At 33.0% G+C, this 13,661-nt stretch overlaps 1 protein-coding gene across 1 annotated transcript; it reads left to right on the top strand.

Moving 5' to 3' along the window:
- The first annotated feature begins 9,976 nt into the window (after positions 1-9,976).
- Positions 9,977-10,930, top strand: LOC142847260 (olfactory receptor 7G2-like). Its single transcript, XM_075967977.1, has one exon. It carries the CDS (start codon positions 9,992-9,994, stop codon positions 10,928-10,930), a length of 939 nt encoding a protein of 312 aa, XP_075824092.1. The 5' UTR covers positions 9,977-9,991.
- Positions 10,931-13,661: the final 2,731 nt, after the last annotated feature.

Here is a 13,661-nt window from a genome sequence, read left to right as displayed (position 1 = left end):
GATCAACCTACCCCAGGATCCAGCAATACCACTCTTGGGAATATACCCAAAAGATGCCCTATCATACTACAAAAACATATGTTCAACTATGTTCATAGCAGCATTATTTGTAATAGCCAGAACCTGGAAACAACCTAGATGCCCTCAATGGAAGAATGGATGAAGAAAGTGTGGAATATATACATATTAGAGTACTACTCAGCAGTAAAAAACAATGGCATCCTGAATTTTGCATGCAAATGGACAGAAATAGAAAACGCTATTCTGAGTGAGGTAACCCAGACCCAAAGAGATGAATATGGTATACACTCACTCATAACTGGATTCTAGCCATAAATAAAGGACATTGAGCCTATAATTTGTGATCCTAGAGAAGCTAAATTAGAAGGTGAACCAAAAGAAAAACATATAGTTATCCTCCTGGCAAATATTGGGAGTTTGGGGGGGGGCGGGGAGTAAGGGGAGATGGGGAGAGACAAGTGAGAAGGGGAGGATGGGTAGAGCTTGGGGGAATTCGATGGTTAGGATGGAGGAAGGGTGGATATGGGAGCAGGGAAGTATATATCTTTACTAAGGGAGCCATTTTAGGGTTGGCAAGAGACTTGACTCTAGAGGGGTTCCCATGTGTCCAAGGAGATGTCCCCAGCTAGTTCCTTGCACAGCTGAGGAGAGGGAGCCTGAAGTGAGCCTATCCTATAGCCAAACTGATGAATATCTTGCATACCACCATAGATCCTTCACCTGGTGATGGATGGAGATAGAGACAGAGAACCACATTGTAGCACTGGACTGAGCTCCCAAGGTCCAGATGAGGAGCAGAAGGAAGAAGAACATGAACAGGGAAGTCAAGACCACAAGGGGCGCGCCCACCCTCTGAGACAGTGGCGCTGATCTAATGGGAGCTCACCAAGGCCAGCTGGACTGGGACTGATGGAGCATATGATCAAACCGGACTCTCTGAACATGGTGGTCAATAAGGGCTGACTGAGAAGACAAGGACAATGGCACTGGGTTTTGATCCTACAGCATGTACTGGCTTTGTAGGAGCCTAGTCTGTTTGAGTGCTCACCTTTGTAAACCTGGATGGAGCGGGGAGGACCTTGGACTTCCCACAGGACAGGGAACCTTGACTGCTCTTTTGACTGGAGAGAGAGGGGGAGGGAGGTTGGGGAAAGGGGAGGAAAATGAGAGGAGGGGAGGAGGTGGAAATTTTTAATAAAATTTTTAATTAAAAATAAAATAAAATTGAAAAAAATTAAATTTACTTAAATAACAGAATGAAAGCAGCACAGTAATGCAATTTGCTCATCATGATTCTTCTACACATGGATATGCCATGCAATATTTATATTTTGTAAACTTTTTCTACCTCTTGAAACTAATTTTTTTTTAGGTTTTTCAAAAGAAGATTTATCTGTAGCTTTAGAACCTGTTCTGGATCTAGCTCTTGTAGAGGAAGTTGGCCTCAGACTCACAGAAATCTGCCTGCCTCTATCTCCTGAGTACAGGGATTAAAAATGTGCACAACCAATGCCCAGCTTGTCATAATGTCTTTATGGCACAAATATTCCAAAACCATCTATATATCTTGCAGAACATAATAGCCATGTACAAGTCCTTCTTTTCTTATGATAAATTGAGTTAAAAATGAAACATGAAACTTTTACAATCACTGCTTCATAGAACTAATTTATTAGATCCATAATAAATTAAAAACCTATTGTTTCCTCCTCACTACCTACCCTATGACAAAGAGGCAGAGATCAACAGAGGAATACATCTAACTGCCTCTTCTAACATCTACATAATCATATGCTTTCAAGATACACCAAAACAAAGACATATCACACAGACACATAACACATATATGCATAAAAATGAACATTAATTAGAAATCAAGGGAAAGTTTATACTTCTAAAAAAGCTATACTTTGGAAGATACCAACAGGGTTATCAAGAGAAATGTTAAGGATTTCATGATGAAATTAAGAATAACTAATGTAGTCTGACCATATTAGCAAAGTTTGGTCTATATAGTAATTGTAACACACAGAGCGTCAGAGATCTTAATTATCCTTGCAAAATTTTGTGTACTTTGACGACATTCATACACTACCTCCCAGATCTATGGGCTCGGGAGCATATGACAATTTAATTTGATTTCTTCTTTCTGGGTATTCTAAGTAAAAAACATTGATTAAACACATATTTTCTATAATAATTATTATCCCCTTTGCTGGAATCATGATCTAATTAAGAGAAAACATATTTATTTGTTCTTTATTTTATAGCTCTTGCAATAGTGTACAAAATATATCTAGATTTTCTATACAGGGGAAAGAAATTAGAGGAGTCAGACATGAATAGTGAAGAATGTAAATAAAGATGTACTTTTCACAAGCCTGCAAACTTTATAGAAGTTCTTGAGGACTGGAAATGTTAATGCATGGAGTATTGGTCATCATTCTCAGAATTTATCAAATGTAAAACCAAAGAGCTATGAGCACTTTCATTTCTACAGTGTTAGAAGTTAGAAGCTGAAGATGGTTTGGTCACAGAAACCATTGGCCTATTTTCTTCTCATTAAATGCTTATCAGAATAGAGCCTGTGAACAATACACACATTTCAAAATTACTTTTTTCTTGTTATGCTAGATAATTCAAAATTGAAACACATTCTCTTTGGTCTGTTCTTGTCTTTATGCTTAAGGAGTTCCCAACATGTGGGTCATTACCTCTTTAGCAGTCAAATATTCATATTAGATATTTAAATTATGATTCATAGCACCAGCAATTTTATAATGATTATGTAGAAATGATATGATTTCATGGTTTGGGTCATCACACCATGAGAAGCAATTTTGAAGGGTTACAGTATTACAGTGATTGAGAATCACTGATTGCACTTGGTCATTATTATGAGGAATCTACTGATCATCTGATTGTTAGCTCATTCAAAAATCCTTACTTCATAATTCTTTCTAATTTGTCCTTCACTTATATTTCTACAGGTTCATCTACAATCACAAAAGACATAAACAGAGTTTAACATACACATGATGCCTTATTAAGATGGGTTGTGTTATTAGATGTTGGTGGTTGAGGAAAGTATCTTTTTCTAGTGATGGCCTATGAATGGTATGTGACTATTTGTTACCTTCTAAGGGACACAGTCACCATGAACCCTTGCTTCTGTGTCCTGATGATTTCCTCTCCCTATTCAATAGAATTATGGATGCTCTACTCAACACTCTCAAGTTACTTTATCTTCCCTGTACTAATCTAAAAATAATTAAATTCTTCTGTTGTGATACTAAAATTTTCAAATTTGACTGCTCTGATATTCTTATGAAAAGTGTGCTTATATAATCAGTTTTTTGGTTAGGTATTAGTATTTCACACAGTGTCATTATTTTTTTCTTATACCCAAACTGTGTTCTTTGTTTTTAGAATACAATCAGTGAGGAGAAGTTGCAAAGAATTTTCAAGGTAAAAAATCACAGCTTTCCTTGGTGTCTTTATTATATTAGACAGGTAATTATTGTTTGTATAAACTGCAACTTCTAACTCTTCCAATAAAAATGTACAGCTTCTATGGTGGATAATGATGTTTATGTGCTGAATCTCTTTATATAGTTTTAAGACTAGGGAAGTCAAGTGAATTTGGAGTCATTTTATCAGTGGGGTGGCTTCTTGCATGTTGTCTCCTCAAGTGGCTAGAATTTCTAGAATTAAATCAAACACCATTGGTTCCCATGAATTTGAGCTTCACATCAAATTTTATCTACTAGTGATAATTTAATGACAATATTTCAACTGGAATTTTATCTCATTTGCTTTGTATATAGTTGAATGATGTTTCGTGATTGTTTTTTCAGCATCTTAACTCTATTTTGCTCCTGTAATTTATTGAAGCAGGTTTTTTAAATTTATTACATAAGTGTTTTTTATAAATTAAAAAAATATTAGTGGAATGTCTCAAAAGTAAGAAATGTGTATCATTACATTTTAAGGGAAAACTTTAATCGTGATTAGTATCATATCATAAGCTGTATTCATTCTAATTCCATGGCTTTGGATATATGGCTTGCATCCAACAAGAAGACTGGCTTTGCAATAGATAGAACTAAATTTTATCATTAATTCTGTAACAACTGACCTCATACAAGAGTGTATCTTTATGACTCAAATTAGAATCCACCCTACCTAGTATTGTTTCTCATAATATTGAGACTTAAATTACTTTTGTTATATCAACACTGCATTAGTAAAGATGATGATAGTTTCCAAGTAAGAAGAAATCTCCACTGTAGTACATTAAGAAAATATTGTCCATTGCAAGTAGTTCAGGATTTGTGAATCTATAGCTTCAGATATGAGGGAGTTATCACATTCCATGTGAAGTAGTCGTATCAACTTCCATTCTCTGTGTGGTTTTAGAAGATAAATATCTCCCATGTTGACACGTATTATAACTAAACTGCCTATCACCAAAATTTCTATAGCTATTTCCTCCCAACAGACTCATTCTTTAATTAATGTTGATTCAAAACGTATTTTAAATGGGTGTGAAAGCTCTGAAAGTTACAGGACTTGAGAGGCTCCTCCTCATAATTATATATACAGTTAACATTTTCAAGAAAAAATAAATCTTCAATGGAGTTGTCAGAAAGGTACTGTGCACAGGGGCTGATACAAAATATCAAAGCAAAGGGTGGGTATACTGGTAATGGAAAGGTTTATGATGACAAGAGTTGAAAGAATAGTGAAGATGCAGAAAAAGGATCAGGATTACACAAACTAAGAGCATTATATAAAGCAAAGGAAAAACTACAATTTTGAAACCAAACTAAAATAAACTGGAAAGGAGATGCATTGTATGTTAGTAAAAATGCTTCTTGAAGGTATTTCTCATTTAGAACAACTTTAATGCAAAAATTGAGATAACTCTCTATGAGATGTTAATTGTGGAGTCGCTTAAAGCCTGAAGAATAATTTATGATGTTGCTATTCTTTAGTTTGTCATTCAAAATTATATAGTATTATCCTATTGCTAAAATACTACACAATGTGATTAAATGATGTTGAAAGTTATACAGGAAACAAGTTTGGAGTCTACTTACCTTCTAACATTCATAAAGCACTAGAAGGTAATACACAAGCCAGTCTCCTTGTAAGAAAAGGTATCAGTGGTCTTATCCATTTGTGAACTCTGTAAATACAATATCCACATGCAAGGAATTACATGCTCATTTATGTGATAGTGGCACAAACTTCATAGGGGTAAAGAATTGTGCAGTGTTTGGATTTAAGGGAAACTTCTTAAGAATGAATTCCTATGGGCTTATTCAAAAGCCCATAGCATGTGAAGTCGCGGGCCCTTGGTGGAAGAAATTCTATTACTTTATTAAAGTTACAAATCATTAAACTGCATATGTGTGTAGGAAATGCCTTAGATATAATCTTGAGGCATAATCAGAAGGACTACCATTTCCAATGAAGTTTAGTGAATTCATAGATTTGGGTCTGCATAAAATAAGTGATAGCTAAGTTTTCTGTTCTAGATAAGACATTTATACCCTACCCTCTATGACTCAGGGAACACTGAGGAAGATGAAGTAAATGGACTGAAGGAGACTTAAGATTGGGAACACAAAGACTGCAAAATAACATCTTATTTTGCACTATAATCATGAAGACTCACTAATTATAGTTGATTACACTTGGTATGAAAAAAAAATAAACAGCCAATAGCTAGGGGTCAATGGAAGAGAGACTTGGTAAGACTTACCCTTGACTTCTGAACTCTTTCCTATGGGTAGATTTAAAGGAAGATGGAATTAATGCCTTCATTTGTATACCTACTCTTTACATCAATAGTCTTCAGTGAATAAATCCCATCACATTGTCACTCAGATGACTGTGATTAAATTAAATGTGCCATACAATACACCCAAAATCTTAAGTCTAGGAATGAGATGGGGATGCAGGGAGTTGCTATCAGTGCAAAAGAGATAGGAAAAAATGGGAAGTCAATACTCAGATTTTTGTATATATGTATAAAATTGCCAAAACATTGGCTTAATAAAAAAAAGTGGAAAATATTAATAAAAACACAAATTGGAACATTCTATATAAACATGTAAAAAAACAAAAATGATAGTTCTTGAAATAATACTGGTAGAAAACTTTGGAAATATTACTGATAAAAGTGAGCAGAAATTATACAAAACACTGTGTCTAGTATTCTTATCCCTAGGGGTCATCAAATTATGAATGTTGAATTCCACACTTCTATTCACTCTGTTGTTAGGGCCTGCTCTACTGGGATTAGAATTAGAGTAAAATAATTGCTCTAATGGTGACCTTTGGATATTGAGTACACGAGACACTTACACTACATTGTCAGAGTCAACCTGTGACCACCTCCTTGATGTTCCTTGTATATAAGGATGATATGCCAGATCTTTCAACTAAATATGATCATGCTTTTCCGTAGCCTATTGAGTAGTGAGACACTCATTTTGTGCAACATCAAGATGAGATTCTGAATATCATTGTCAGTAAGGAAGCAGGTACTTCATGATACTTTACTAAATACTTTGAAAATGAGGGCAAGAGTTTAGAATTCTCTCCTGAGAGATGAAGGCATGGAAAAAATATTATGAGAAATAGAGATTTACTTTATATGTCACTTTTAGCCATCTTCTCTAATGTTCTTATGTATATTTATACCAACACGCACACAACCTTTATTCTGCTTATATAATACTATCTACAAGAACAATTACTATTTCCTTATGATTAAATATTATTCATTACTCAATTATAATGACTGTCTGAAATTATTAAGATATTTTCTTAAGTTGTTGTGTTGGTAGTGGACAGATTTTTGGTTAATGCTAGTTTGTTAGGTTTCTCTTTTAAAGTAACAATAATTTTGTAGTATAAAATAATTGAGTTATATTATTGTGGTTCTGGAGCCACCCAAAAATTCAAATGTCTTCAGATTGTTTTTTTTTCTGAAGCTTCGAAATGCCTATCTTTCCTGTGCTGTAATGTAACTGTTATTACATATGTGTAATATGTAATATGTCTGTATACACACTTGTTTTTATATATCTCCCCAATCTTTTGCTTTAACAAGGAGAAAAGTCATATTGTATGCGGATACTATAATTTAGCACATTTTCATAATTCTTTCAAGAAACCACGTACAAAATCAATCATTTTAGGAATGAGGAAATAACCATGAATTTGGAGTATGTTCAACCCTTGACTGACAGTCCATTGTTAATTTTCGTTGCTTATTCTTACATTTATAATGAGACAGAGAAGTAGTACTATCAGTTAGCAGGCTTTGAGATCTAGGAAAGAGGATATAGATATAGATATAGATATAGATATAAAGATATACATTTTCCCCTATCCTCTTGGGGATTTTTGGTATTGTTCATATATATATGGACCAGGGAGGCAATGTTAGGCCAGTGTTTAACTATAGTAAGTGATACACATGCTTAATACCTTGTTTCTTCACACACTTAACGAGTACTATCTTTGAATTTTATTTTAAATTAAATAATAAGCATATAAAATTTATTCCTTAACTATTTTCCTTCATTCATCTTCTTATTGCAAAGACATTTTATCTGGAATTCAATAGTATCTTTTATGTATTTTTCTATATAAATCACACATTTACAAATAAAAGAAAGGAAGTATCTTATGCATCACTTATGGAGAGCAGTCTGTGTATTAGACTATGGTTTTAATTAAAAGTTATGAAGGATGCATGCATATATTAGCACTATTTTATAAATGCCAATTTGTAACATTTAAATAAAATATATATGTTCTGCTTTTATAAGTATATATCTTTTAATTTCAATACAGTGCAGATATATTATTTAGAATAATGTTATTAAATATAATGCTGTGATAGAGTGATGTACATTAGGGGAGTGTGGGTATTTTTCCTAGAAAAGGAGGAATTTGAGTGTTCTGTGACAGATGGAGCTTCCATTAATATTTGTTTGCAATTGCAAATATGGTAAAACAATAATTTTAAAAATGTATTTTTATTGTTTATTCTCATGTAGTAGCCAAATTTGCATTATTTATTTCGTTTTTATTATACAAATATCATCCACAGTAAAATACACTCAACTGTGCATACTCAAAAAATGCCTAAAATTCTGTCATGATATACTTTTTCACATGATATGCTTCTCAGAATAACACTCAAAATTTATTGGTAGTTTTTAAGTAAATTAGTATTATTTAAATCAGATTGTCACTATATAAGTTAGCATATCTATAGGCCTAATGAATATAGTAATTATTGGTCAGGCTTCTTTCATTATTTTTCTACATAACCAAGATGAGAAGTGAAGTAATGATTCAAGCTCTTACTCAACACTGGCATTCATGAAGTTAGGAATGTTCTCTTTCTTATAGTCTCGCCTTCCTCAATTTATCATCAATGTGGCAGTAAAGGAATCTGTTACCTGCTCTTGTTCATATCAAAGACAAATATAAATGCACACACACACACAAATACACACTAATGATATACAATATCAAAACAATTAATCTTACATGCCTAGCACTATTTTGAGACCGTTTGGGATTTCTTTGTTTGGTTTTTCATCATTGAAGATTCTCCATAAACTCATTCCCAAAATTCCAGAATAAATGTATAAATAAAATTTGCACAATTCAAGACATTCAATGTGATGTTTGAGAAAAACAAGCTGTGAGCTGCGTATCACTGAAACAGCAGCACACACATTTCTCATTCCCTTGTAGCTTATGAGAAATTATAACACCAACATTTACTATATGCCTCATTAACACAATATATAGCATGTATGTCTCATATTCATATCTAATTATCTAAGTCTGTGTTATCTTACATGTCTATCAAGAAACTAAAATTATTCAACAAAAACTCAGTATTTCATTCTTTATATTATTTTGATACTTTTCCAGTGTTACCCTAAAATATATAGTATTTTATAATTATAAAATATAAAAAAATAAATATATAATATAATATATAAATATATAATATATATTTGAAATTAAATACTAAAATGACAAAATATTTTGCTATCTCTGGCTAATTTGGGGGTGCTATTTACTCTTTGTACAGAAAGATACATGAAAAATGTTCATAAACTCAACTCAGAACATAGAAGACCAGAGATCAGACTTTTCCTTTGTAGACTGTGTTTGATGGATGATGTCATCACATTATAAGTGCATCTGATATGTGAGGGAATTCAACTGCAATTTTTATAGAAAGAAGAGATGATTCTGCAGCCATAATCTTGGGCTGTCAACTGTCATTTCGCTTGAAAGTAGAAATGATTTTGAAAGAAAGAATTCATGCTTTAGAATTCAATGCAGTCTCATCAATTGTCAGGATATTTGCAAATAAATAGATGTGCAATGGACAGAGTAGATATTACAACATAAATATACAAGAGGAATAGAGAAATATTTTAGAAAGATAACTTCAGTATTTCTATAGTTTACTTTATAGCTCAGAAAGGTCTTATATTCTATACAGAAATTCTAAAGCTTTAGAAGGAGAAAATTCAATAAAAGTATTTTTAAATTTTTTTATGTTGTGTTAGTGTGCATTTACCACATGTGAAATAATAATTTTTGGAAACTAGAATATATCATTAGGTCATATATCTGGAGTCACAGAGAATTGTAAGCTTACAGTCATGGTGCTGAGGAAACTGTCTTGAGTTCTAAGCAAGACAAGGATCTGCTTTTAATCTAGGAGTCAAATCTTCAGGCTTCACTGGGAGAATTTAATTAAAGATGCATTATGTTCATAATATTGGAGCTCATTAAAAGTAAGTGAAAATATCTAAATCATTCGTATATCTGTCTCATACTAATGTACTGTTGATAATACTGCAAAAATTAATATTATTTTCATTGCACGTTTTTTTCAATATTCAGCATACACATGGAACCTGCAAACCAGACACATATTTCAGAATTTTTTCTCATGGGACTAGCTTACGTCCCTGAACTGCAGCCCCTCATCTTCAACGTGTTCCTGCTCATGTACCTCATCACCATCATGGGAAACCTACTCATTATCCTGGCTGTGAGCATAGACTCCCACCTCCACAAGCCCATGTATTTCTTCCTGTGTAATCTGTCTTTCACTGATATCTGTACGAGCACAACATCAGTCCCAAAGTTGCTGTTGAACATTCAAGCACATGACCAAAGCATCACTTACATAGGCTGCATCTCACAGGTGTATTCTATGTTGACATTTTGTGGTGTAGAAAGTTGTCTTCTCACTGTAATGGCTTATGACCGCTATGTGGCCATTTGTCAACCTCTGAGATACACAATTATTATGAACCCTTTCCTGTGCATCTTGCTAGTCTTACTTTCTCTGATAATCAGCACTATAAATGCACTGCTCCACACACTTCTGGTGTTGCAACTGTTCTTTTGCACAGAAAATGATATTCCCAACTTCTTCTGTGAACTTGGTCAAATCACAAAACTTGCCTGTTCTGATACATTTATCAATATTATCTTTATTTATCTGGCAACTATTGTATTTTCAGTTATCTCCCTCTCTGGAATTATTTTCTCTTATTTTCAAATTGTGTCCTCGATTCTGAAGATCCAATCAGTTGGTGGAAGGCATAAAGCTTTTTCCACCTGTGGGTCTCATCTTTCAGTGGTATCTTTATTCTATGGGACTGGTTTAGGTGTGTACATGAGTTCTTCAGTTTCTAACTCTTCCAGCAGCAATGTAATAACATCTATGATGTACAGTGTGGTCCCTCAAATGCTGAATCCTTTCATCTACAGTTTGAGAAGCAAAGAAATCAAAGGGGCCTTGAGGAAGATCATCGTTGGGATCATTTATTTTCTGTAATTTTGTGAGCTAATCACTGAGGCACAAAGTCTCGTAGTGGTCCAATACAATGAAAATTCATAGACATATTTTAAAGGAAAAATGTGCATCATTTGGATAAAAAGAAAAGGTTTGAGCATGTGTAGTTGCAGATATAAACTCTATAGCCAACTTGATTTCATAGTTTTGGTCAGATGAATTGTCAACCACAAGTAGAACTGCTTTGGTTCAGATAAACTAATTATTAAGTAATTAGTAAGTCTTTGAAATGTATGTTATATTAGCTTTCTTCATACTTGGTTTCAGTACTTTTAAAGCCCCATTATATTAGTATCTTAAAATATTATGCAATACTGGAATTTCTGTTATAAGGATGCCATTGATCCTCAAATAAGAAAAAGCCCTCATTCAAATAGAATGAGAAAAAATTGTCTATTACAATTACTTTGGAAATTTTTAATCTATAATAACTAATACAATCATCAATTCATATATGAGAAAACACCTTACATTTTCTCAGTCTCTAGATGTCTTAGAAGTTGAAGATATCCCATATTTACAGGATGCCAAAGGCAGTACTCTGAGCACCCTCAAATTATACAGTTATTATATTGAAAATATAGAACCAATAATACTCAGGGAACTGTCAACACTTAAGAGTATGAAAAAGCTCTAATAACAATATTGAGAAGAATCCTGCAAAGTGTTATAGTTGCAGCAAAGTATCTGGGGAGAATATTCTTTATTAAACTTGTGATAAAATTGAGCAGAGATATCCAGGGATGCGCATTTATGAACAATTGCCCACATTGTGGTAAGCTTTATGGTATTTAAGTTATATTTAATTCACTTTCTTTCTCTAATAAATTTATTGGTTCAGTAATCTACTCTTGTTTAAAATTATTTTTATGTCCTTTAATAACCTACTTGGTGGATGAAAGATTTTTCACGTTTCCAGTAAAGTGATGCAATATTTGCCCTAAAGTCCATTATAGTATGCCTTTCTATGAAGTCACACACACACACAATTCTTGATAGTATTTGAGTGTTAGACATCAAATTGACAAGCCATTCTCTTAAAACCTTAACTCATGGAAATTTTCTTACATAATACCGATATAAATGGCACTCAGAACAGAAATATTTGTTTGTAGCAAAAAAAATTATTTCATTTGACCTTTGTGGGTACAAATACAATTAAAATTCTATATAAACTTGTATAGAACAAAGTGATTTGATTAATGTGATCAGTGTTTTTATTTTTTCCATGTCTTTACAAAAATAAAATTATAAACATTTCTAAAGTTGATATTCAGACTTCATATATTCCTGTATAATTCCTTCCCATAGTTTATTCTTCTGACTCAGAGAAAGCATAGTGAACAAATTTTCAATTTTGGTTATTTGTTATACTTCTAATATTACTGCAACTCAACTTTTTTGTAGTTTAACAACTAATCACATACATTCTGTTTTAGATTATTTATGTCATGTGCAGTGACAACCAAAAAGACCTAGTATTTAAAATTTGGACAAAAATTTTGTTCCAGTATAAATACTTTTTTAAAAGAGGTCCTTTCACTTTTTTACATTTTAAGAGATAAGTAGCTGCATATTTGATATAACATTACTGTCAACTAGAGCTTAATTATTCTTAATTTAAAAATTCCATGCCCTATTTGCAAGTATATATCCTGATAATCTTAAAAGAATTTTTCACTTAACAATTGCAGTTTCTTCTAAGATATTTACATTTACTAATATTTATGAAATTTATAAAATGTGCAGAAATACTTTACCTGAATTTATTTTGTGGGATCTTTCTTGTGGTCCTACTAAGGCATGGCCATAACCTGGACACTAGAAGTGGACTGTAGCATGTTCCTCAGTTCTCATCAGGAGATAGTATGAATTGGTTGTTCCTTTCTTAGATTTGCCTTAAACCTTTGCTCTTTTAATTTATCTTTTGTATGTTTGCAAAATAATGTAATAGCAACTAAAAGATAAACTTTAAATAAACTTTTAAAAATTGCTTAAAGTTAATAATTATAAATTGTTTCTTAAGAATACTTCTCTAAGTGATCTTTGGAGGGTACCTCTTGCCACATCCTCCCATTGTAAAAACATTTTAAATCATTTAAGGTTCAAAACTGGCAAAGCAACTTTCTTCAAATAAAACTTTTCAGAATGTACTTATTGGCATCAATCTAACAGTTTAGTACACTTAAAAACTACTATTCATGGATTAGTAATACAGTTGGTAGTGTGTTTAAACTCCCTCCAGTCTCAAGTCATACTGACATGCTTTTTCCTGACTGATAAATGCATCTTGAGACATGTCTTATTGTGCTATAGCTACAGTCTCATCCCATTCCTATTTGTGCCAATTTTTTTCAGTAGGAATCTCTGCTGTGTAACAGCTTTCACAGGGTTAAAACATTCCGGGACATTCATTATGACACTGGGTGTTCCAAAGAGAGTGGAAAATTCCATCATCCAGAGACCAAAAAATTCTAAAGTAAAGTTCTTTAGTATTCAGAAAGCAACCATTGTGGAAGTGTTCTGGATCCTCACAACTGACCAGATGTACAGACCCCTTCTTTTCCAAGTAAAGATTCCTGAGGAGATTCAGCAAAGACTAACTTTGTAGAAGAGATTCAGACAATTCAAACTGCATAGGAGATGCCGAGATCATTCCAGTTACCTAAAAGAAACACTATGAACTGTGGAACTCCCTGCAAGTTTGCAAAAG

Source organism: Microtus pennsylvanicus, chromosome 3, assembly GCF_037038515.1.
Source record: "Microtus pennsylvanicus isolate mMicPen1 chromosome 3, mMicPen1.hap1, whole genome shotgun sequence".
In the NCBI taxonomy this organism is placed as follows: domain Eukaryota; kingdom Metazoa; phylum Chordata; class Mammalia; order Rodentia; family Cricetidae; genus Microtus; species Microtus pennsylvanicus.
The sequence above is the reverse complement of the archived record's forward strand: the minus strand, read 5'-3'. Positions and strand labels throughout refer to the sequence as shown.